We start from the raw sequence: 27,195 nt of genomic DNA on the forward strand, positions 1-27,195 counted from the left end.
TCCTGGGACAGGCTCTGGGAGAGTTGGCACCTGTAGAAGCCAGATGGGTTGCACCTGAACAGAGCCGGGACTGAGCTCCTTGCAGGGCATTTTGCTAGTGCTGTTGGGAGGGCTTCAAACTAGCTCAGCAGGAGTGTAGGAATCAAGAGAAAATATTAGAGAGGAATACCAGGGTGCACAAAATACTGGGAGGGACAGAGAGTACTAGTTTAGAAAAGAGTAAGTTAATAGGTAAAGTCGGGGCAAGGGAGAAAGTAACAAAAGCCAAATCAGGGTTATTATGCATGCATGTGAATGCACAGAGAATAGTAAATAAGATTGGGGAGTTACAGGTGCAGACTGCCATGTGGAAATGTGATGTTGTGGCAATAACAGACCTGGCTCAAGGAAGGGCAGAACTGGGTGTTAAATATTCCCGAGTACAAGGTGTTCAGAAGAGACAGGAAAGGAAGGAAAGGATGAGGGGTGGTGGTATTGGTTAAGGAGACCATTGCAGTGCTGGAGAAAGAGGATGTCCCAGGGGGTTCAAGGACAGAATCAATTTGGCTAAGGTTAAGGAGCAAAAAGGGTGCAATTACATTGCTTGGTGTAGCCTATAGACCGCCAACTAGTGGGAAGGATGTAGAGGAACAAATCTCATGGAAATTACAGAGAAATGCAGGCATTATAGAGTAGTTATAATGGGGGACTTTAATTACCCGAATATAGATAGGGACACTGGTAGTGTAAAGGGCGGAGAGGGACAAAGGTTCCTAAATTGTGTTCAGGAGAATTTTCTCCAGAAGTATGTGTCTAATCCACTGTTGGACCTGGTTCTTGGAAATTAGGTTGGCCAAGTAGATCAAGTGTCAGTGGGGGAACATTTAGGAGACAGTGATTATTGTATTGCATGTTTTAGGATGATGATGAGAAAAGCACGATAGGCAATCCAGAGTAAGAATAATTAACTGGACAAGAGCCGACTTCAATGGAGCAAGAATGGAGCTGGGCCAGGTAGACTGGAACAAAAGATTGGCAGGAAAAACTGTAGCTGAACAATGGGCTACCTTTAAAAAATGAATTGGGTCGGGCACAGTCAAGTATTTAGATATTCACCTGAGTTGCCATAGCCTCCAGGGCTATGGGTCAAGTGCTGGAAAATGGGATTAGTGTAGTTAGATCTTTGTTGACCAGCTCAGACACGATGGGCTGAATGGCCTCCTTCTGTGCTGTAAACGTCCATGAATCTATATACCATCTAAAGGGAAAGGTGGGGCTGACAAATCCAGAGCTCTCTGGATGAAAAAGGAGATTGAAATTAAGATAAAAAGAAAAAGTGCACTTATGACAGGTGACAGGTAGAAAATACAATTGAGAACCAAGTCGAATGCAAAAGGTTCAGAGGGGAGGTGAAAAAGCACATGAGAGAAGCGAAGAGGGATTATGAGAAGAGACTGGCAGCCAACATAAAGGGGAATCCCAAAGTCTTCTACAGGCATATAAATAGTAAAAGGTTGGTAAAAAGAGGAGTATGGCTGATTGGGGACTGAAAAGGGAATTTACGCATGGACAAAGGGGTCATGGCTGAGGTATTAAATGAATACTTTGCATCCGTCTTTACCAAGGAGGTAGATGCTACCCAGGCCATGGTGACAGACTCTGAAGGGTTCAAAGTTGATAAGGAGGAAGTGTTGAATAGACTATCGGTACTTAAACTTGACAAGGTACTGGGACCAAATGAGATGCATCCAAGGATATTGAAAGAAGTGAGAGTAGAAATTTCATGGGCACTGGCCATAGTCTTTCGGTCTTCCTTAAACTCAGGGGTGGTGCTAGAGAACTGAAAAATTGTAAACATTATGCCCTTGTTCAAAAAAAGGTTCCAAGGATAAGCCCAGCAATTACAGACCAGTCAGTTTAACTTCAGTAGTGGGCAAGATTCTAGAAACAATTATTCGGGATAGAATTAATAGTCACATAGGAAAATATGTGTTGATAAGGGAGAATCAACATGGATTACTAAAGTTTAACTAACTTGCTGGAGTTTCTCGAAGAGGTAACAGAAAAGGTGAATGAGGGTAATGCAGTTGATGTGGTGTATATGGACTGTCAAAACGCATTTGACACAGTGTCACACAACAGACTTGTGAGAAAAGTTATTGCTCATGGAATAAAAGGGACAGTAGCAATGTGGATACAAAATTGGTTGAAAACTAGGAAGCAGAGAGTAATGGTCAATGGATATTTTTCAGGCTGTAGGAAGGTTTGTAGTGGGGTTCCCCAGGGGCTGGTATTGGGACCCTTGCTTTTCCTGATATATATTAACGATCTAGATCTTGGTGTGCAGGGAACAATTTCAAAGTTTGCAGACGATATGCAAGTTGGGAGTGTTGTGGACTGCGAGGAGGACGGTGTGGAACTTCAAGAGGACAGACAAGTTGGTGGAGTGGGCAGATAGATGGCAGATGAAGTTCAATGCGGAGAAATTTGAGGTGATGCATTTTGGTAGGAAGAACATGGGGATATAGGAGCAGAAAGACCTGGGTGTATATGTGTATAGATCACTGAAGGTGGCAGGACAGGTGGAGAGAGCAATTAGTAAAGCTTATAGTGCCCTGGGCTTTATTAATAGGGACATAGAGTACAAGGGCAGGCAGGTTATGCTGGATTTATATAAGACACTCACCAGACCTCAGTTGGAATATTGTGTTCAGTTCTGGGCACCATATTATAGGAAGGATGTGAAGATATTGGAGAGAGTGCAGAAGGAGTTTACAAGAATAATCCCAGGGATGAGAAACTTCAGCAATGGGGATAAATTGGAGAGGTTAAGGCTGTTCTCCTTGGAGAGAAGAAGGCTAAGAGAAGATTTGATAGAGATGTTCAAAATCATGAAGGGTCTGGACAGGGTAGATGGGGAGAAGCTGTTCCCACTCGTAAAAAGATCAAGAAAGAGAGGGCACAGATTTAAAGTGATTTATAAAAGAAGCAAGTGGGACAGGAGAAAAATCTTTTTCACACAACGAGTGGTTCGGGTCTGGAATGCTCTGTCTGGAAGTGCGGTGGAGCCAGGTTCAAGTGAGGCATTCAAGAAGGCATTAGATGGTTATTTGGATCAAAACAATGTGTAAGGGTACAGGGAAAAGGCAGGGCAATGGCACTAGGCCATGATGCTCATTTGCAGAGCTGGTGCAGACACGATAGGCCGGATGGCCTCCTTTTGTGCTGTTAAAATTCTGTGATTCTGTGAACATCAGCAAAAACAGACCCCAAAGAACATGGCCCAGTCCTGGATGTGACCAGCTGTAAAATCCAATCACGGTAATTACTTGTGAACTCGCTGGTGTCTCAGAAGAGCGGAAGACTGAGTGAATCCCTTCCCACAGTCTGTGCAGCTGAACGGTCTCTCCCCAGTGTGAATTCGCTGGTGTACAGTGAGTTGAGATGATCGCTTAAATCCAGTCCCACATTGAGAGCACCTGAATGGTCTCTCGTCAGCGTGAACACGTTGATGGGACATCAGTTCCTGGGAACCTTTATAACACTTCCCACACTCCGTGCAGGTGAATGGCCTCTCCCCAGTGTGAATTCGCTGGTGTATAGTGAGGTCAGATGATTGATTGAATCCAGTCCCGCAGAGAGAGCACCTGAATGGTCTTTCATCCGTGTGAACACGTTGATGAGACAACAGTTCCTTGGAGCTTTTATAACACTTCCCACAGACTGGGCATTTAAAAGGTCTCTCGTCAGTGTGAACTCGCTGGTGCCTCAGTAATGTGGCTGAGCGAGCAAATCCTGTCCCACACTTGGAGCAAATGAATGGTCTCTCCCCAGTGTGAACTCGCTGGTGTGTCAGCAGGTCTGATGAACAAGTGAACCCCTTCCCACACTCAGAGCAGGTGAATGGCCTCTCTCCAGTGTGAACGCGCTGGTGTTGCAGCAGGTCAGATGAATGATTGAATCCCTTCCCACACTCGGAGCAGGTGAATGGTCTCTCCCCAGTGTGAATTTGCTGGTGTATCAGCAAGTTGGATGATCGAGTGAATCCCTTCCCGCACTTGGAGCAGATGAACGGCCTCTCTCCAGTGTGAACTCGTTGGTGTACAGTGAGGTCAGATGATCGCCTGAAACGCATCCCACAGTGAGAGCACCTGAATGGCCTCTCATCAGTGTGAACACGTTGATGTATCAATAGGTGGGAGGACTGAGTGAATCCCTTCCCACACTCGGAGCAGGTGAATGGCCTCTCCCCAGTGTGACAGCGCCGATGAGTTTTCAGGTCAGACGGATAATTAAATCCTTTTCCACAGTCCCCACATTTCCACGGCTTCTCCCTGTTGTGACTGCATTTATGTTCTGATAGGTCAGATAATTGGCTGAAGCCTCGACCACAAACAGAACAAGTGTATGGTTTCTCTCCACTGTGAACAGTGCTTTCTCCTTCCATGTTCAAAATCCGGTGACATTCACATTATGATAAATTGGGCTGCAAATCCTCCCCTTCTAATATCCTGTGAAATCGATGTAAAACAGAAAAAAGGGAGTGAGAGAGAACCTGCAGAAACACAAAGGCAGGTTGTGAAACTGAGCTGAATGAATCTGGTAATTTGTGGGGCCGGCACCAGGGAAAAGTGACCATAAAAACTGCTGGATTGTCGTAAAAACCCAACTGGTTCACTAATGTCCTTCAGGGAATTATTATTATTTATTATTATTATTTAAATGGAGAGAAACTTCAGAATGCTTCAGTGCAGAGGGGTCTGGGTGTCCTCGTGCATGAATTGCTGAAAGCTAGTATGCAGGTACAGCAGGTAATAAGGAAGGCAAATGGAACTTTGGCATTTATTGCTAAGGGAATAGAGTATAAAAATAGGGAATTATTGCTGCAACTGTACAAGGCATTGGTGAGACTGCACCTGGAGCACTGTACACAGTTTTGGTCCCCTTACTTGAGGAAGGATGTAGTTGCATTGGAGGCAGTTCAGAGGAGGTTCACGAGATTGATTCCAGAGATGCGGGACTTGTCTTATGAGGAGAGATTGAGCAGTTTAGGCCTATACTTGCTAGAGTTTAGAAGGATGAGAGGAGATCTAATTGAGGTATATAAGATGCTAAAGGGGAGAGACAAAGTAGACGTGGAGCGGATGTTTCCTCTTCTGGGGCATTCTAGAACAAGAGGCCATAGTTTTAAGCTAAGGGGTGGTAGATTTAAATCAGAGATGAGGAGGAATTACTTTTCTCAAAGTCGTGAATCTGTGGAATTCACTATCTCAGAGTGCAGTGGATGCCGGGACGCTGAATAAATTTAAGGAGGACATAGACAGATTTTTAATTAGTAACGGGTTGAATGGTTATGGGGAGAGGGCGGGAGTTGAGGCCGAAATGAGATCAGCCATGATCGTATTGAATGGCGGGGCAGGCTCGAGGGACTGAATAACCTACTCCTGCTCCTAGTTCTTATTAATGGAACCTTCCACCCAGACTGGGCCTATGCAAGACTCTGGTCTCTATGGAAGGAGAGAGAGAGAGAGAAGTAGGAGAGGCAGCAGTTGAAGGAGAGGGATTTTATATACCTACTACTCGACCATAACTTTGACAAATCTCCTGAACCACTAGCCTCCAGCACCTAGGACCAGGGTAGCCGGTGTATGTGAACACCAACTCTCCAAGTTCGCCTTGAAGTCACACACTCTCCTGACTGGTCTGACATCCAGTAATGAATGAACAGAAAATTCTTTCATATAAATACTGGGAAGACTGAAAGTGTTGTCTTCAGTCCCTACTACAAACTCCATTCCCTAACAACTGACTTCATCTCTCTCCCTGGCAACTGTCTGAGGCTGAACCAGACTGTTCAAAACTTTAGTGTAATACTTCACCCCAAGATGAGCTCTTTTTTAAAATCATTCGTTCATGGGATGTGAGCATCGCTAGCTAGACCAGCATTTATTGCCCATCCCTAAGTTAAGAGTCAACCACATTGCTGTGGGTCTGGAGTCACATGTCGGCCAGACCAGTACAAGGACGGCAGAATTCCATCCCTAGAGGACAGTAGTAAACCAGATGGGTTTTTACTACAAAAAAAAACCCATCTGGTTCACTAATGTCCTTTAGGGAAGGAAATCTGCTGTCCTTACCTGGTCTGGCCTACGTGTGACTCCAGACCCACAGCAATGTGACTGGCTCTTAATTGCCCTCTAAACAAGGGCAATCAGGGATGGGCAATAAATGCTGGCCTAGCCAGCAACCCCACATTCCATGAATAAGTAATGAAAAAAGCTTACAACCACACATCCTCATCATCACCCAGACGGCCTGTTTCCACCTCAGTAACTTCGCCCAACTCTGCCCTAGTCTCAGCTCACCTGTTGCTGAAACTCTCATCCATTCCTTTGTTACCTCTAGACTTAACTATCCTAAGGCACTCCGTGCCAGCCTCCCACATTCAACCTCTCTGTAATCTTGAGGCTATCCAAAACTCTGCTGCCCTTGTGTTTACTCACACCAAGTTTTCCTCGCCCATCACTCCTGTGCCCGCTGACCGACAAAGGTTCTTGGTTAAGAAGAATCTAAATTTTTAATTTCTCATCCTTATTTTCAAATTCCTCCTTGGCCCCTCCCTGTCTCTGTAACCTCCATCAGTCTCATGACCCTCTGAGATATCTGTGCTCATCTAATTCCAATCTCCTGAGCATTCCTATTTTAACTGTTCCACCTTTGGTGGCTGTGCCTTCAGTTGCCTAGGCCGTAAGCTCTGGAATTTCCTCCCTAAACCTCTCTGCCTCTCTACCTCAATTTCCCCCTTTAAGATACTCCTTAAAGCCTACCTCTTTGACAAAGCTTCTGGTCACCTGCCCAAATATCTCCTTATGTGGCTCAGTGTCAAATGTTGCTTTGTAATATTTCTGGGAAATGCCTTGGAACATTTTGTTACATTAAAGTTGCAATATAAATACAGATTGTTGTTATTGATTTGGATATATATCATTGTTTCTTCTTCATCACTGGTGAATAACCTGTAACTCCTTATCTAACATCATTGTGGGAGCACCTTCACCACACGGACTGCAGCAGTTCAAGAAGGTCAAACATCATCTTCTCCACAGGTAACTGGGGATGGGAAATATCTGCTGCTGGTCTTGTTAGTGACGCCCAAATCCCCAGAATAGATTTTATAAGTATGCATTTGTAGAATAGATTAAAAGCATCTACAGAAATATTTTTTCCTAAAACAATGATCTTTTACATTTCATGGCCAGTGTCTGCTCAGCAACCTCATCTTCCCCAGAACCTACCTCCCTTTGACAATTTCACGTTGGAAATTGCCGGGTCCTTGTGGTTAAACCCAGCAGCTTCTCCTCCATCTCCACTCCAGCTCAAACTGATACAGCAAAGGCTTTGAAAATAAAATTGGATAAGTACCTGAAGAGAAAAAGCTGGGCTATGAGGAAAGGGCAGGGAGTGGGACTAGCTGATCTGCAGTTGCACACAGCCAGCACAGGAATGACAGGATAAATGGCCTCCTGTATTGTAATCATTCTATGGCTGCATGAAAAAGTCTAACACTGGAGGCCAGGGACCAACCTCTCCAATCAACACCCACCCAAATACAAATCCGTTCTTAATTGGTTCATCTCTGTTCCCAGACTCAGTTCTGTGAGAAATGCCTGCAATAAAACCAAACCAAAATATTGCAGCTGCTGGAAATCTGAAATAAAAAGAGCAAGTGCTGGAAATACTCAGCAGGTCAGGCAGTAACTGTGGAAAGAGAAAGAGTTAAAATTTCAGGGTGTACAGAATGAATTATGGGGAATACAAATGAAGCAGAATTTGACAGTCAATATAAGCTCAGAAGTGGGAGAGAAATGATCTCTAGTGCAGGAAAAACAATTCCTGGCCATGGGAAGATAAAGCTGGTAAATCAGCAGTGAATAGCTGGGGGGATGGGCAGCAGTGGAACCTCATTTAGACACAGTTGGTGAAAATAACAGTAAAATACCAAACATGGTTAAAATACACCCAACATTAGAGGCAGAGGGATCCATACAACGGTAGAGAGGTGATTGTGAAGGGTAAGGGTGAAACAGAGCAATGGATGGACATGGATTCAGATCCACAGTAAAGGAGCCACACCAGCCCCAGAGCCATGGGACGACAGCGCAGCACTAAGAGCTCTAAATTGTCGATGAATGTTCAATAATACTCACCCCTGAAACAATTTCACTGTTTTCAAATTTAAAATCTCCTGCTGGAGCCTGCAGCTGGAAAGATATCAGAAGCACTGGAGTCAGAGAAAAATCTCACAGACTTCAAATCTTCTAGCTCTCTGTAAAAGGAGATTACAAAAGTCATAAGTGTCAGATGCAGGTATAAATTCAGAAGAGACAAACATTTCTCTTGATTTGAGTTTGCTGTGTGTAAATCCTCCCCTCCTAACCCCTGTAAAAGGGGTTCCAGAATCCATCACTGTCAGTCCAGGATAGAAATTCACAATATTCTCTCCTCCTGCTACCTGGTCCAAGGTAACTTAAGCAAGGACATATTTGCACTGGAAGCAGTTCAGAGAAAGTTCACTAGGCTGATTCCTGGAATGAGAGGCTTTGCCTCATGAGGAAAGGTTGAGCAAGGTGGGTCTCTATTCATTGGAGTTTCGAAGAATGAGAGGTGATCTTATTGAAACCTGTAAGATTCTGAGGGCACTTAACAGGGTGGATCCTGAGAGAGCTTTTTCCCCTCATGGGGGAATATGGAACAAGGAGGCACCATTTAAAAATAAAGGTTTTCAATAAACTTGACTGAGATGCGGAAGACTGAGGTGAGGAGAAATTTCTTCTCTCAGGCATCCATTAGTCTGTGGAACTCTCTTCCCCAGCAAGGAGTGGAGGTCTGGTTATTGAATAGATGCAAAGTTGAGTATTGCTAAAAAAAAAGGGACACGTTGAAGCTTTTCACCTTGTACTGAACAGGACAAATGGCAAGAATACCAATATAGGGAGAAAACAACTATACATACTGTATGCAAAGCGAGTGCTGATTGGTTGGCAAGTGGGCTCTGATTGGTAGAGGCATTGCCATGGAGAATGCACCAGTGATAGTGACTGACAGTTAACTGCCAAACATTGCAAACAGACCATACCCAACCAGCCTGTGTTTGCAAAGCTCAAAACAGTGTCCAATATTAGATGTGATTCCGTGATTGGACAACATTTGCTAAATAATCGTCAGTGTGCTAAAAATTACATTGACAACCAATTTAAGATTCTCAGTTGGGCTTGCAGTGTGGTGCATTTGCATGTACTGAAAGATACATATATTAATAGGGCTCAGTTCTTTGCAGACAGAAAAAACATATACACACATTGCGCCTGTTTCAGCTAAACAAAATAAGTGACAGCCATTTGCTGACTCATTCCTCAGGACAATGCCTTGACCAATCAGGGTCAAACTGTCTGGTTCAAATTTCAAACAATGCTTGGCAGTTAACTGTCAGGCACCATTACTAGTGCATTTTGCATAGCAAGCCTCTATCAATCAGAGTCCACTCGCCAACCAATCAGCATTCTCTTTACATACAGTATATATGGTTGTTTTTCCTTACATTGGTATTCTTGCGAAGTGCCCCGATGAGTACAAGACGAAAAGCTTCCACATGTCTCTTTTTTTCAGCAACACTCAAGTTCTTTACTACCAAATGACTAATTGAGACCGAGTTAGACAAATTTTTCATCTAAGCATCAAAATGAGGGGCGGGCAGTGCAGTTAAGACCACAATCAGATCAGCCATGGTCTCATTGAATGGTGCATCATGCTCAATGGGCCGACAGGCCAACTCCTGCTCCGAGTTCTGATGTTCTTATTCTTATGTTGTTAGGATGGCAGCGCTTGCACCCAGCAGCACATTGCCCTTCAAACGATGGCACATGTGTCTCTTCCCCCCCACCCACCTTAAACCAATTTATATTTCTCCCTTGTTGAAACTATGCTTCAGTTCTGCTGAAGGGCCATGAGGGCTCGAAACGTTGACTGATTTCTTCTCCGCCGATGCTGCCAGACTTGCTGAGTTTTTCCAGGTAATTCTGTTTTTATTTTGTTTTGGATTTCCAGCATCCGCAGTAGCTTTTAGCTTTTTGTTTTTATCCCTATAAAGATGGCGGCTGCTAACCTGGACCTGTCACTGACATCAACTGTGTCGGGCCTCTCGGTGTAAACAACGGATTGTATCAAAATTACTGGAACAGACTTCTCACCCTCCAGACGCTTTTTTAATGATGGCGGATAAGGAGACCCAGAATGCTCCGCGAGAGTGAATACACCCTATCTCCATCAGAAGGGCAGTTACGCCTAGGCGTGGGAAGGCCCCGCCCCCGGAAGCCGCCTGCGTGCGCGGAGCATGCGCAGTGTTGCTCCAGACTGAGCGCAGCCTCCGTGAGAGTGAGCGCGGCTCCTGGAATCTGAATGGGAGCGGCCGGGAGCGGGAGGAACAAGGATTCCTGTAGGAGCTGTTAATCCATTTCACACAGGCAGATACTTTTAATTTATGATGGGCTTATAGGAGTCAGTAGCAAGGCAGCTCATATTGCCAATCCCCAGTCGCTTGTTGAGAAATTGATGCTGGGTTTTGTTCTTGAACCGCTGCAGCCCGTGTGGTGAAGGGGCTTCCGCAAAACTGTTAGGTAAAGACTGAGAGGATCTTCATCCAGTGATGAAGCAACAGTGATGTGTGTCCCAGTCTGTAACATTGACTTATATTTATAACAGTGATGTGTGTCCCAGTCTATAACACTGACTTACATTTATAATGGTGATGTGTGTCCCAGTCTGTAACACTGACTTACATTTGTAACGGTGATGTGTGTCCAAGTCTGTAACACTGACTTACATTTATAACGGTGATGTGTGTCCCAGTCTGTAACATTGACTTACATTTATAACGGTAATATGTGTCCAAGTCTGTAACATTGAATTACATTTATAACGGTAATATGTGTTCCAGTCTGTAACATTGACTTACATTTATAACAGTGATATGTGTCCTAGTCTGTAACATTGACTTACATTTATAACGGTGATATGTGTCCAAGTCTGTAACATTGACTTTCATTTATAGAGCGCCTTTGATGTAATCAAACATTCCAGGGTGTTTTATGGGAGTTTTACAAAGCAACATCTGACACCGAGACACACACAGATATCAGGGAAGAAAGTCAAAAGTTTGGTCAAAGAGGTAGGTTTGAAGGAGTGTCTTAATGAGGAAAGTAAGTTACAGAGGTGGAGAGATTTCATGAGGGATATTGTGAGTTTTTGCCTTTGGCCCAGCCACAAACACTGAAGGAACTGAAAATGGGGATGCTGAAGAGACCGGAATTAGATGAGCACAGAGATCTCAGAGGGCTGTGGGGCTGGAGGAGATGACGGAAATAGGGGTGAGCAAAGCTTTGGAGAGATTTGGAAACAGATGAAAGTTTTAAGATTTGAAGCACTGCTCAACCTGAGCCTAAGTAGCTCAGTGAGCAGAGTAGTGAAGGGTAGCAGAGTTTTGGATGAACTCAGCTTTACAGAGAGGTTAAATGTGGGATGAATTAGAATATTCAAATTTAGGGAGTGGAATGGATGAGAGTTTCAGAAGCAGATTAGCTGACTCAGGGGCAAAGCAGGTGAGATTACTGAGATGGAAATAGGCGGTGTTCTGTGGTCAGGAGATCAGCAGGTGGGAAACATGACACTGAGATTGTGCCCAGTCTTGTCCAGCCTGGGACAGTTGCCAGGGAGAGGAATGAAGTCAGTGGCTATGGAATAGTTTAGAGCGGGGACTGAAGACAATGTCTTTGGTCTTCACGATATTTAACTGGAGGAAATTTCTGTTCATCCAGTACTAGGAGTCAGACAAGTCACGACAGTTTCAACTTGGAGGGGAACTTGGAAGTGATGGTTTTCACATACACCTGCTTCTCTGGTTCTTCCAGATGGTAGAAGTTGAGGGTTTGGAAGTTTCTGTCAAAGTTTAGGTTGAGTTGTGGATATATAAAATCCCTCTCCTTTGCCCCCTAATGCTCCCACATCTCAATGTCTGCCTGTTCTCTCTTAGAAGCCAGAGTCCAGATCCAGATGAGATGGTGGATCCCTTTCCCTGAAGGACATTAGTGAACCAGTTGGGTTTTTATGACAATCCATCAGCTTTCATGGTCACTTTTCCCTAGTGCCGGCCCCACAAATTACCAGATTCATTCAGCTCAATTTCACAATCTGCCTTTGTGTCTTTGTGGGTTCTCTCACTCACTCCCTTTTCTCTGTTTTAAATCAATTTCACAGGGTATTAGAGGGGAAGAATTTACAGTCAGGAAATTCAAACCCAACATCACTTCAGGATCTAACAAAGTTGCAGAATTTATCGTAACCTGAATATTGTCGGATTTTGAACATGGAAGGAAAAAACACCGTTCACAGTTGGGAGAAACCGTACACGTGTTCTGTGTGTGGACAAGGCTTCAACCGATCATCTGACCTGTCGAGACACAAGCGCAGTCACACTGAGGAGAAACCCTGTAAATGTGAGGACTGTGGGAAAGGATTCAATTTTCCAGTTCAGCTGGAATCTCATCGCCGCAGTCACACCGGGGAGAAGCCGTTCACCTGCTCCGAGTGTGGGAAGGGATTCACTCTGTCATGTAACCTGTTGGCTCACCAGCGAGTTCACTCTGACGAGAAACCTTTTAAATGCCCAGACTGTGGGAAGTGCTATAAAAGTTCTGGTGAACTGATGCGCCATCAACGTATTCACACTGATGAGAGGCCATTCAGGTGCTCTCGGTGCCATACTGGGTTCAGGCAATTATCTGACCTCACTGTACACCAGCGAGTTCACACTGGAGAGAGGCCATTCACCTGCTCCGAGTGTGGGAAGGGATTCACTCAGTTAGCCAACCTGCTGACACACCAGCGCATTCATACTGGTGAGAGGCCGTTCACCTGCTCCTTGTGTGGAAAGGGATTCACTACATTATCCAACCAGCTGGAGCACCAGCGAGTTCACACTGGGGAGAGGCCATTCACATGCACCGTATGTCAGAAGGGATTTGCTCACTCATCCACCCTGCTGAGACACCAGCGAGTTCACAAAGATGCATGAGAACGCCACCATCTTCATGTTTCCCACCAAGCCCCACGCCATCCTGACTTGGAACTATATCGCCGTTCCTTCACTGTCACTAGAAGAAAATCCAGGAACCCCTTTCCTAACAGCACTGTGGGTGTACCTATCCCACACGGACTGCAGTGATTCAAGAAGGCGGCTCACCAGCACCTTCTCAAGGGCAATTAGGGATAGGCAATAAATGCTGGCCTGGCCAGTGACACCAGCGACACCCACATCCCATGAACGAATAAGTAAAAAAACTTATAGTGCTTGAATTTTGCTGTTAATCACACTTAGAACTGAACTACGTTCCTAGTTTATTTCTGCGGATGTAAATGAACTCCAGCCCAGTTATAGGGATTAATATTCTGGATAAAAGTTAAATAAATCAGCTTTGTTTTAAATACACAATATGTTGAGTCATTTTAATATCTCTAACACGTTAGCTCCTTTTGAATTGCTCTCCCTCTCCTCTGTCTCCTCCATCCTCACCCCCAACAAGTGCTCATGGAGGAGCAGCTCATGGTCTTCTTTGTCACTAAAATTGAGACAATCCAACCAGCTGCCTCTGTTGTTTCCCTCCCTTCCCCTAACCTACTGGGCCAAACCTCCCCTAACGTTCCCCTTATACCGAGATCTGAACTCACATCTTCTTCTAGTTTCTCTCCCACCTCCCCTCATGCCCTCTCAGAGCTCATCTTGTCCATGAGACACACCTCCTGCTCCATTGACACTATTCCCACTAAACTACTGACTGCACAACCTCTCCATGGGAAGATAATGCAGTGGATTCGGAGCTCTCTTCCCCCCAGCTCTGATCTAAGAAGCTGCAGCTACACTGGAGATATTTATATTTAACTTGTTCACCACATTCGTCATCTGGCCCTGTTCAAACCATAACCACAAGGATATCTGTGTATTGTTCTGAGTGTGAACACAAGGCTGTGTCACTATTACACACAGGTACCATTTCCTTGGTTCACATCTCTATACAATGACCAGCTCTTTACACATCCCCTTCCACACTCAAATCAACATCACAAATACAGATTATCTGCTCATTATCAGATTAGTTGTGGGATCTTGCTGGTTCCTCAAATCCCCTGCCCTTTATTTTCAATTTATGCCCCATGGTTATTGACACCACCTCTAAGGGGAAATGTTTCTTCCTATCTACCCGATCTATGCCCCTCATTATTTTGTACACCTCTATCAGGTCCCCCCTCAGCCTTCTCTGCTCGAAGGAAAACAACCCTCGCCTATCCAGTTTCTCTTCATAGCTGAAACGCTCCAGCCCAGGCGACATCCTGGTGAATCCCCCCTGCACCCTCTCCAGTGCAATCACATCCTTCCTATAGTTTGGTGACTAGAATTGCACACAGGACTCCAGCTGTGGCCTAACTCACATTGTATACACTCCAACATAACCTCCCTGCTCTTATATTCTGTGTCTCGATTAATAAAGGCAAGTGTCCCATGTGAGCTGGGGTGGGGTGGAGACAGGCGACATTATGGAGATTAAAATATCTGGTGTTAGTGATGGTGCGGATATGTGGTCAGAAACTTATCTTGGGGTTAAATCTGACACCAGGATTGTGAACAGTGTGGCTGAGCCTCAGACAGTTCCCAGGGAGAGGGATGCACACGGCCGTTATGGAACAGAATTTTCCAGGCTGATCAAATCCACAAGGGAGACTTGGCCAAACTATCACAATGATTTTTCTATTTGCATTTATTACAAGGAGGCTTGTGCACTGAAGTCAGAAGTAATGAGTCCACGGCCACCTTCAGAGATTTTAAAGATTAATTTAAAGTATTTATTAACAAAAGAAGAAAAAACTTAAACACACACACACACAAAATCACAGTTACACAGTTACTTAATCTTATAGCATTTCGCAAAATTCATACTTAACCAGACTACCAACTACACACTTCCTTTAAGGCAACAGCCCAAATAGATTCCCAATTTATAAAGACATTCAGTACTATTACCACAAGCACCCACTCGACAGTGAAATTCCAAAGGCCTTTAACACAACCTTGGTTACTGGAACAGCAAACGTCTGGAGGGTAGCTAGAGGCTTCCCCCACCCCCCCACCACCCCCCCCCACCCCACCCCCACAAGTCTGTTTCACACGTTGCACCTTTCAAGATCTCACATGGCCATACCCCACACAACCTTCAATCCTTCTTTAAATATATTTTATACCTTTTGATTTGTAAATCCCATTGTTTTCTTTGTCTTTCGAAGTTACTTTTCCCAGAATACAAAAATCTTTCATGTTGTTATTATGGCCAGCGCTTTTGGGAAAAACAAATGCAATCACTTTGCCTGACTTATCTTGTCAGTTGTAGACATTACACCATCCCTTTGAAAATCAAACAACTCCTTCTTTATCTAAACATGTAAATTACCTTCACACCTTATCCACTGAGACCTCATTCCAGCTCACTCATCCCCATTTCAAATGCTTCTTTTACACCTCACTCCTTTGATAATTTAAAACTTGCAGTCTAATTGTCTTTAGTTAATTAAATTAGCCACACACACTGAAACATAAGCTTGCTTTACAATATCCCACAATAATATCAGAAAAAATCTGATAGTTCCTTGACAATTCGAAGTGGTGACTGAAGACAATGGCTTTGGTTTTCCCAAATTTTGATTGGAGAAAATTCCTGCTCATTCAGTACTTGGTGTCGGATAAGCAGTTTAATAATTTAGTAACAGTGGAGGAATGAAGAGGGATGGTGGTGAGGTAGAGCTGGGCGTTGTCAGTGTACATGTGAAAACTAACATGGTGCTTTTGGATGATGTTGCCTAGTGGCAGCGGGTAGATGAGAAATAGGAGGGGCCAAGGATAGATTCTTGGGAGACACCAAGTTCAAGGACTTTGTAGAGAAAAGGGAGTTTGGAGATGGGGTGGTAGTTTGTAAAGATGGTGGGATAAAGGTTTGTTTCTTCTCAGGAGGGTGATGGTGGTGGATTTTAAGGCAAGAGGGACAGATAAGAGAAAGAACCGTTAACAATATCAGCTAACTTGGAGAAAATGGATGGTCAGCAGTTTCGTGAGAATAGGGTCAAGGCAGCAGAAGGCAGGTCTCATTGACAAGATGAGCTCTGAGAGAGCAAGAGGGAGAAAAACAGGTTCAGGGCAAGGGGCAGGGGGGAGCTTTAGAAAGAGTTTGGCCCAGTGGGCCAGTGGAAAGAGGAAAGCAGCTGATCGGATTGTCTCAATCGTAGTGACAAAGACGATCTATGAGCTCCTCACACTTGTTGTTGGAGGTGTGGATGAAGGAGACAGAAGAGAGGGAGAGCACTTCAAAAGGAACTAATTTGTGTTAGAGATATTAGAAAGACTCAACACGATGCAAGTTTAACACAAAGCTGATTTATTTGACTTTATCCAGAATATTAACCCCTACAATTGGACTCGAGTTTATTAACATCAGCAGAAACAGACCAAATGGACACAGTTCAGTCCTGGATGCGATTAACAGAAAAACCCAATCACTTGTGAACTCGCTGATGTTTCAGCAGTTTGGATGAGGTTATGAATCCCCTCCCACACTCGGGGCAGGTGAATGGCCTCTCCCAGTGTGAACTCGCCGGTGTCTCAGCAGGGAGGATGTGGTTGTGAATCCCCTCCCACACTCGGGGCAGCTGAATGGCCTCTCCCCAGTGTGAACTCGCCGGTGTCTCAGCAGGGAGGATGTGGTTGTGAATCCCCTCCCACACTCTGAGCAGGTGAATGGCCTCTCCCCAGTGTGAGTGCGCTGGTGTGTCAACAGGATGGATAAGCGAGTGAATCCCATCCCACACTCTGAGCAGGTGAATAGTCTCTCCCCATTGTGAATTCGCTGGTGTACAATGAGTTGAGATGATTGTCTGAACCCAGTCCCGCAGTGAGAGCACCTGAACGGTCTCTCATCGGTGTGAACACGTTGATGGATCATCAGGTCCCCGGAACTTTTAAAGCACTTCCCACAGTCTGGACATTTGAAAGGTCTCTCGTCAGTGTGAATACTCTGGTGATTCAGCAGGGTGGATCTGTTAGCAAATCCCTTCCCACACTTGGAGCAGGTGAATGGGCTCTCCCCATTGTGAATTCGCTGGTGTACAGTGAGGTTAAATAATGTCTTGAACCCAGTCCCACAGTGAGAGCACCTGAATGGCCTCTCGTCAGTGTGAACACGTTGATGGGCAGTCAGTTCCCGGGGACTTTTAAAGCACTTCCCGCAGTCTGGGCATTTGAAAGGTCTCTCGTCAGTGTGAACTCGCTGGTGTGTCAGCAGGGTGGATGAGCGAGCAAATCCCTTCCCACACTCGGAGCAGGTGAACGGCCTCTCCCCAGTGTGAACTCGCCAATGTTTCAGCAGACTGGACGAACAAGTAAATCCTTTCCTACACTCAGGGCAGGTGAACGGCCTCTCCCCAGTGTGAATTCGTTGATGATTTTCCAGCTCTGATGGGTAATTAAATCCCTTCCCACAGTCCCCACATTTCCACGGTTTCTCCCTGTTCTGACTGCATTTATGTTTCAACAGATTAGATGATCGGTTGAAGCCTCGTCCACACACAGAACACGTGTACGGTTTCTCCCCACTGTGAACGGTGCTTTTTCCTTCCATGTTCAACTTCCGATGATATTTGGGTGACGATAAGCTGGGCAACTCTGTCAGATCCTGATGTGATGTTTGGTTTCAGTTTCCCAACTGCAAATCCTCCCCTTCTAATACCCTGTGAAATTGATTTAAAACAGAGAAAAGGGAGTGAGAGAGAACCCACAAAAACAGGTTGTGAAATTGAGCTGAATGAATCTGGTAATTAGTGGGGCCGGCACCAGGAAAAAGTGACCATGAAAACTGCTGGATTGTCATAAAAACCCAACTGGTTCATTTATGTCCTTCAGGGAAGGGAACCTGCCACCCAGTCTGGGCCTACACAAGGCACCGGCCTAGATGGGAGAAGACAGGAAGAGAGAGAAGGGTCGGGGTGGGAGAGGGAAGGGTTGAAAAAGAGGGATTACAACTCAACCAGAATTTTGACAGAAAATCAAAACTCTGAACCTCCACCACCTAGAAGGGCCAGGCTGGGAGGTGTGTGTGAACACCATCACCTCCAAGTTCCCTTTCAACTCACACACCATCCTGATTTGTCTGACATCCAGTACTGGACAAACAGAAATTTCCTCCACTTAAGTATTGGGAAGACCAAAGCCATTGTCTTCAGTTCCCACTACAAACTCCACTTCCTGGCCACCGACTCCATCCCTCTCCCTGGTAACTGTCTGGGGCCAAACCAGTCTGTTCACAACCACTGGGTCATAGTTCACCCAAAAATTAGCTTCAAACCACATATATGCATCATCACCAAGGCCGCCCATTCCCAACTCAGTAACATCGCCCGACACTGCCCGACTCACTGCTCATCCTTTCCTGAAACTCTCATCCATTCTTTTGTCACCTCTAGACTTAACAATCCTGACCGGCCTCCTACATTCAACCTCCCTGTAATCTTGAGATCACCCAAAACGCTGCTGTCCGTGTGCTTACTCGCACCAAGCCTTGTTCACCCATCAGCCCTGTGCTCACTGACCTACAAAGGCTCTGGGTTAAGAAGCACCTAAACTTTAAATTCCTCATCCTTATTTTCAATTACCTCCATGGCCCCTCCCTATCTGTGTAATCTCCTCCAGCCTCACAACCCTCTGAGATATTTGCGCTCCACTGATTCTGACATCCTGAACATTCCCGATTTTAATTGCTCCACCTTTGGTGGTCGAACTGCCAAAGCCAAAAGCTGTGGAATTTCCTCCCTAAACCTCTCTGTCTCTCTACCTCACTTTCCTCCTTTAAGAGACTCCTTAAAAACTATCTGTTTGACCAAACTATTGGTCAAATGCCCTAACAGCTCCTTATGTGGGTTTCGTGTCAAATGTTGCTGTATAACACTCCTGTGAACACACATTGGAATGTTCTATTACATGAAAGGCACTATATAAATACACATTGTTGTTGTTGATTTCAGCATATATCACTGTTCCTTCATCATCACTGGGTGAATAGCCTGTAACATTGTGGGAGCACCTTCACCACACAGACTGCAGTGGTTCAAGAAGGTCAAACATCATCTTCTCCACAGGTAAGTGGGGATGGGTAATATCTGCTGCTAGTCTTGTTAGTGAAAGGTCAGGGAGTGGGACTAACTCTTGCTCTTACAGAGAGCCAGCATGGGCATGATAGGCTAAATGGCCTCTGGCTGTATTGTAACCATTCAATGATTCTATGACTCAATGAAAAAGGACCAACACTGGAGGCCAGGGACCAACTTCAGCCATCAATGTCTACCCTGCAAAAACCGGCTCTTAACTGGTCCGTCTGTGTTTCCAGATTCAGTTCTGTGAACAACGCCTGCAATAAAATAATAGCAAAATACTGCAGCTACTGGAAATCTGAAACAAAAAGAGAAAATGATGGAAATTCTCAGCAGGTCAGGCAGTAACTGTGGGGAGAGAAAAAGAGTTAGTGTTTCAGGGTGTGCAGAATGAACTATGGGAAGTAAAAATGCTGCAGAATTTGATGGTCAATATAAACTCAGAAACAGAAGAGAAATGGACGACAGTGCAGGAAAAACAATTCCTGACCATGAAACATACTATGGGAAGATAAAGCTGGAAAGCCAGCAGCACATGATCAGGTGATGGGCAGTGGTGGAAACCTCATTTAGACGCAGTTGGTAGAAGTAACAGTAAAATGTTGAACATAACTAAAACACACCCATTATTAGAGACAGAGGAAGTTAGACAATGGCAGGGAGGTGATCAGGGAGGGCAGAGGTGAAACAGAGCAATGGGTGGACATGGATTCAGATCCACAGTAAAGGAGCCACACCAGCCTCAGAGCCATGGAACCTCTCACAGATAACAGGGAATAGCACTAAAAGCTCTAAATTGTAGAGGAATGGTCAAAAATACTCACCTCTGAACCAATTTCAGTTTTCAATATTAAAATCTCCTGCTGGAGCTTGCAGCTGGAAAGATATCAGAAACACTGGAGTCAGAGAAAAATCTCCCAGTTGAGGAAATACCCGGGGAGTGGGGGTGATGTCACTGATCAATTGTCGGTGCGTGATGACATCACAGACACGAACACTGAACATCTGGGTCTGTGCAAACCAGTGATCACCACACATAATGAAGGATGTGAGGGTCCTTGAGAGGGTGCAGAGGAGATTTACCAGAATGGTTCCAGGGATGAGGGATTTTAGTAACAATGTTAGGTTGGAGAAACTGGGGTTGTTCTCCTTGCAGCAAAGGAGGTTGAGGGGAAATCTGATAGAGATGCAAAAGTTTATAAAAAGCTATAAAAGATAAGGTTGAAGCATTTGCCACAATCTTCAGCCAGAAGTGCCGAGTGGATGATCCATCTCGGCCCCCTCCGGAGGTCCCCAGCATCACAGATGCCAGTGTTCAGCAAATTTGATTCACTCCACAGCTGAAGGCACTGGATAGTGCAAAAGCTATGGGGCCCTGACAATATTCCAGCAATTGTACTGAAGACTTGTGCTCCAGAACTTGCCTCGCCCTTAGCCAGGCTGTTCCAGTACAGCTACAACACTGGCATCGACCCAGCAATGTGAAAAATTGCCCAGGTATGTCCTGTACACAAAAAGCAGGACAAATCCAACCTGGCCAATTACCACCCCATCAGTCTATTCTCGATTATCAGTAAAGTGATGGAAGGGGTCATCAACAGTGTTATCAAGCGGTACTTGCTTAACAATAACCTGCTCACTGACGCCAAGTTTGGGTTCCATCAGGGCCACTCGGCTCCTGACCCCATTACAGCTTTGGTGGAAACATGGACAAAAGAGCTGAACTCTGGAGGTGAGATGAGAGTGACTGTATCATGGCAGCATTTGACCAAATGTGGCATCAAGGAGCCCTAGCAAAACTGGAGTCAATGGGAATTGGGGGAAAACTCTCCACTGGTTAGAGTCATACCTAGCACAAAGGAATGTGGTTGTGGTTGTTGGAGATCAATCATCTCAGCTCCAGGACATCACTGCAGGAATTCTTCAGGGTAGTGTCCTAGGCCCAACCATCTTCAGCTGCTTCATCAATGATCTTCCTTCCATCATAAGGTCAGAAGTGGGGATGTTCACTGAAGATTGCACAATGTTCAGCACCATTTGTGACTCCTCACATATTGATGCAGCCCACGTCCAAATGCAGCAAGACCTGGACAATATCCAGGCTTGGGCTGAAAAGTGGCAAGTAACATTCGAGCCACACAAGTATCAGGCAATGACCACCTCCAGCAAGAGAGAATCTGACCATCGCCCCCTGACATTCAATGGCATTACCATCACTGAATCCCCTGCTATCAACATCCTGAGGATTGCTCTTGACCAGAAACGGAACTGGACTAGCCATATAAAAATAATGGCTACAACAGCAGGTCAGAGGCTAGGAATCCTGTAGTGAGTAAGTCACCTCCTGACTCCCCATAGTCTGTCCACCATATACAAGACACAAGTCAGGAGTGTGATGGAATGTTCCCCACTTGCCTGGATGAGTGCAGCTCCCACAACACTCAAGAAGCCTGACACGGTCCAGGACAAAGTAGTCCACTTGACTGGCACCATATTCATAAACATTCACTCCCTCCACCACCGATGCACAGTAGCAGCAGTGTGTACCCCATCTACAAGATGCACTGCAGGAATTCACCAGGGTTCCTTAGACAGCACCTTCCAAACATGGCCGGTACCATCTGGAAGGACAAGGGCAGCAGGTAGATGGGAACACCACCACCTGGAATTTCCTTTCCAAGTCACTCACCATCCTGACTTGGAAAAATATCGCCGTTCCTTCACTGTCACTGGGTCAAAATCCTGGAACTCCCTTCCTAACAGCACTGTGGGTGTACCGATAGCACATGGACTGCAGCGGTTCAAGAAGGCAGCTCACCACCACCTTCTCAAAGGCAACTAGGGATGGGCAATAAATGCTGGCCCATCCAGCAAAGCCCACATCCCTGTGAATGAATGAAAAAAACATAAGTTATTAGCTAATCATAAAAGTATCACAGACACAGATTTAAGGTAAGATCTACAGGGGGAATGTGAGGAAGAAATTTCACACATTGAGTGTTAATGACCTGGAACTCAATGCTTAAACTCAAATACTGATAATATCCAGGTCCTGATGAATCGAGTGACTCGAGTCAGATCTTAATGTGATATTTGCTTTGAGTTTGCTGTGCGTAAATCCTCCCCTTCCAATCCCCTGTAAAAGGAGTTTCCAAAATCCATCCCCGTCAGTCCAGGATAGAAATGCACAACATACTCCCCTCCTGCTGACAGGGACAGGAATTACCGCGCATGCGCCCTGCTGTACATTAACCCCGCTCAAGATGGCGGCCGTTAACCCGGGCCTTTTGCTGGAGACGCGATCCCGCAGCCTTCGCCCCGCAGATAGTTTCTTATTTTGGGTTCAGAGCCGCATAGAGTGCTTACAAACCCTCCCCGTCCACCCACCGGCTCTATTTTTCCCTCCACTCCGCTCTTTATCTTACCTTCTGTGGATCCGACAAACAATCCTCTGTTCACCGCCATTACAAACACTGCGCATGCTCCAGATCACAGTGCCCGATGGATTGACGGAAACTCCGGACCAATAGGAAGAGGGGGCGGAGCTGGATGTCCGACCGTGAGCGTGTGATCCTCCAACCAATCGGAGTGAATGAGGGGCGGGGCTGAATCCGGATGTCCCTCATTGGCTGAAACTCTGCATCATTTTGAAAGCTGATTTGTCTCAACCTCCAGGAGAAAACTGGACCTTTGTTTGTGGCTTTAAACAGATGAAACCCTGTGGGTGTGAAGCATACGTTTCAACATTTGTTAATGAAATGTGGGAACATGATGAAACAATGCTCAAACAATTCATGGGCTGACTTAAATGAATAACTGGGGAGACATGGAGTGTTAACATTAAAACAAGGAGAGTCCCTGTTTCCAATAAGTGAACTGGCAGAAGGGTTAGGACAGGTTCAGGAGAATGTCATAATTCAGAATAACACAGACTCTGAAGAAGAGTCATACGGACTCAAAACGTTAACTCTGTCTTTCTTTCCACAGATGCTATCAGACCTGCTGAATTTTTGTAGCATTTTTTGTTTTTCTTACAGACTATAAAGGAACAGCTGATCTCAAAAATAATCTTTTGTAGCATGTGTGGAGGGGATCAGCTGAATCAGGTTTAAAGGGGTGAAATGATTTTTTTTCTAGATTGGACAATCACATTAAAATCTGCAACTCAGATGGGACCATTGATTATTGCAGATTTCCATCAGTGCATTATTCCAGGAAGCCTTAAAATCAGACGGACAGTATTTCAGAACCAGGGTTCCAACTATACGGGGGCAATGGGCAATTTCATCCCAGAAAAGCCCACAAAAAATCAATCACAGCGACAGCCACTATAAGAACAACATTTGTCGGAGGCAGAATCTGTGGGCAGGAGCTCCTCCAGTCGCAATGCAGAATCCCAGCTGCTGGGGTGCTGGGTAATTGTGAGTGAAAAATATTTTTTTTGTGATTACTTTGTGGTTATGGGATTGAAACTTTGACCATAGACCAATCAATATAGATCAGAACCAAACGATAAAGAAACACCAATGCACGGAACTTCCATTATACAGCAGAAGGAAGGGGAATGGGCATTTTTGAAGAATTCACAGCAAGTTAGTAGAACATGACTTGCCCTTAACACGTTTGAGCTGGCTTGAGATATGTTTAAATCACTTCGAGAAATGGAACATGGCAGAGCACCCATTTACTAGGATTTACGTGTGATTTTTCCTTTTATTTGTTCACAATTGGGTAGCAGAAAATTGTTTTCGTTCTCTATTTTGTGTTTCAATGGCACCGCCGATACCCACAATCTCCTGCGTGTGTGAAAGTGCCCTAGTCACTGTACAGGAGCCCAACGCGCAGGCGCAATGCTGATGATGATACCTGGAGCATGCGCAGTGTCAGTTTGCTCAGAGCCCTGGGAGTGCGGGCGAGAGTCGCTGAGGCGGAGAGAGGAGCGGAGCTAGGAGCCTGGGTGGGGAGGATCCAGAAACACCCGGTGTAGGCCGCAATCCCGGATCACAGCCTCCATCACCCGTGTTTGCAGCCCCGGGGCTTCTTCCCGGTGACAGAGCCGGGTTCAGGGGAAGAGGCTCCGGAGCGGGAGATTCAAAAACTGCGGGGAGACCGCGGGCCGCCCGGGGGCTCAGAAACTGGGGGGACGGACACAGGGTCCGGGTAAGACCCACCTGGGAGGGTCCCCCCTCCTGTGTCCCGCCTGACGGCAGCTGGGATCCCGCCTGAGACCCTGAATTAGAGACACAGGAGCTGGAGAACTGAACCCAGGCAGAGGAGAGGGAGGGAGAAAACTGGGAGTGGAGGAAAGAAATGGTGGAGATGGTGAGATGGGTTTGGATTTCAGCCCAGGGAGGAGGGAGAGTGTGTGGGACGGGGATTTACAGCTTTGGGGGAACAAGAGAGGAAGAAATGTTCCATAGAAACTACAGTTGTCTGTTCTGAATTTCAGTCCTGGATTTAAAGTGATGACTTTTGTAAACTCATTTTACAGGGTATGAAACGGAGGTGACTGGCAGACAGAAAACGCAAAGCAAACATCACATCAAGATCTGTCAGAGGCACTGAATTCATCAGGACCTGAATATCATCATCTTTTGAATGTGGAAGGAGAAATATTTGTCTATTCTGTCTTTGGGAAAGGATTTCAAACATCGGTGTGACTGGAAAAGCCTCAACACACACACACACCTGAGTGAGAGTGTTCCAGTGAACTGACTTTGGAAAAAACTTTAAGCAGTTACACAGTCTGCAAAAATATCTCACCATTCACAGTGGGGAGAAACTGTTCACGTGTTGTGTGTGGACAAGGCTTCAACTAATCGTCCAACCTGGAGAGAGACAAGGACCCCCACACCATGGAAAAACCATGGAAATGTGTGGACTGTGGGAAGGGATTCAATTTCCCATCCCAACTGGAAGTTCATCGGCGCAGTCATACTGGGGAGAGACCGTTCACCTGCTCCATCTGTGGGAAGGGATTCACCCATTTGTACAACCTTCGGACACACCAGCGAGTTCACACTGAGGAGAGGCCATTCACCTGCCCTGTGTGTGGGAAGGACTTCACTCGGTCATCCCACATTGTGACACACCAACTTGTGCACACTGATAAGAGACCGTTTACATGTTCTGACTGTGAGAAGAGTTTTAAATGCAGAAAAGATCTGCTGGTACATCAACGTATTCACACTGGGGAGAGGCCGTTCACCTGCTCCGTGTGTGGGAAGGGATTCATTCAGTCATCCCACCTTCTGACACATCAACTTGTTCACTCTGATAACAAATTTTTTAATTGTTCTGACTGTGACAAGAGCTTTAAAAGCAAAAAGGATCTGCTAACACATCAATATACTCACACTGGAGAGAGGCCATTCACCTGTACCAACTGTGGGAAGGGATTCAGCCGTCCGTCTGCCCTACTGAATCACCAGCGAATTCACACTGGGGAGAGGCCGTTCACCTGCTCTGACTGTGGGAAGGGATTCATTAATTCATCCAACCTTCTGATACACCAGCAACTTCACACGGGGGATAGACCGTTCACCTGCTCTGACTGTGGGAAGGGATTCACTCGTTCATCTAACCTTCTGACACACCAACAGGTTCACACTGAGGAGAGACCATTCACTTGCTCCGTGTGTGGGAAGGGATTCACCCGGTCATCCAACCTATTGAATCACCAGCGAGTACACACTGGAGAGAGGCCGTTCACCTGCTCTGTGTGTGGGAAGGGATTCACTCAGTTATCCAACCTGCTGACACACCAGAGCATTCACAGTGGGGAGAGGCCATTTACCTGCTCTGTGTGTGGGAAGAGATTTTCTCATTCATCCTATCTGCTGAAACACCAGCGAGTTCACAGTGGGGAGAGGCCGTTCACCTGTAATGCCTGCGGAAAGGCATTCACTCAGTCATCACACCTGCGAACACACCAGTGGATTCACAAACGATTGCAAGGTTTGTATTCTACTCCTGTTGATGCTGTTAATCATACCAGGACTGAACCATGTTCATTCTGACTGTCCTGACCTGATGATGAGGTTCAATATTCTGAATAAATGTGAAATAAATCAGCTTTGTTTGTATATTTTTGTTTTTCCCCACCTGAGTGTTTAACGCCACCTAGCTGGAGTCAGAAAGGACAATCTGGGGGAGGATCTTACGGTAGGAACAGAACTACAGCCTGGACACAGTCCATCAGGGTCACACTGAGGGACCCCCAAACAACACTTTGGTCTTTCTCATCTTTCTTCACTGACGGCACAATCCCAATGTGGGTGAATCCTGAGGTGTGTAAGAAATGTGTCCCAGCTGCTCTCTTCCATGGTTCAGAGCTCCTAGACACAGAACAGAAGGCTCTTTTACAACTGGGTTTAGAGTCAGGAAGAACAACGGTGAATGCTGGAAACGTGCTGCCAAATGAAAGATTGGTGTAAAATTGTGATCTGTTCCTGACTGAAAGTGAAACAGCAGGTTTAAGTTTCCAGACGGAGAATGGCTCTTAATAAGTCTAAAATGTTTCAACGTGTTTGTGTGTCAGTCCCGAGTCGCTGAATCGAAACATGCTGAAATTTATTGGGTTAAAATCTGCATTAAACTAGAAGCTGGAGGAGTTCACAGGAGGCTGTTAACTGCTGTGACAATAATACAACAGTTTGATTCCCAGAAAAAGAACGACCTGCAGCGTATGTCCAAGAATTCCCAGTTTTATTGATGTGTGCTTCCCACACACTGTCCTTTTAAATATACCTCACTCCTACCAGCCTTTAACTATCAGAAAGGTAACAGAGAGAAGGCTGAAGCTGTGTCTGCCCCTTTAACTTCACAGTGTCAGGACCCCTTTCGTCCCTTTAAGAATGAGTGATGTGTTCAGCTGAAGATTCCTACTGGTAGTTTTCTGGGCGGTTTCCTTATTCTGATCAT

The 27,195-nt window shown here is 45.5% G+C and overlaps 1 protein-coding gene across 1 annotated transcript in view; it reads right to left on the minus strand.

The window, feature by feature from the left end:
- The window catches only part of LOC144697775 (uncharacterized), a 131,487-nt gene extending 109,188 nt beyond the window's left edge, over positions 1–22,299 (minus strand). The window contains exons 1-3 of the mRNA XM_078569772.1: positions 21,962–22,299; positions 16,722–17,856; positions 3,309–4,441 (exon numbers count right to left, since the gene is read on the minus strand). Coding sequence (XP_078425898.1) covers positions 3,309–4,441; positions 16,722–17,747 — 2,159 coding nt within the window. The 5' untranslated portion in view covers positions 17,748–17,856; positions 21,962–22,299. The remainder of the gene's footprint in view (positions 1–3,308; positions 4,442–16,721; positions 17,857–21,961) is intronic.
- Positions 22,300–27,195: the final 4,896 nt, after the last annotated feature.

Source organism: Cetorhinus maximus, chromosome 23 (genome assembly GCF_964194155.1).
Source record: "Cetorhinus maximus chromosome 23, sCetMax3.hap1.1, whole genome shotgun sequence".
In the NCBI taxonomy this organism is placed as follows: domain Eukaryota; kingdom Metazoa; phylum Chordata; class Chondrichthyes; order Lamniformes; family Cetorhinidae; genus Cetorhinus; species Cetorhinus maximus.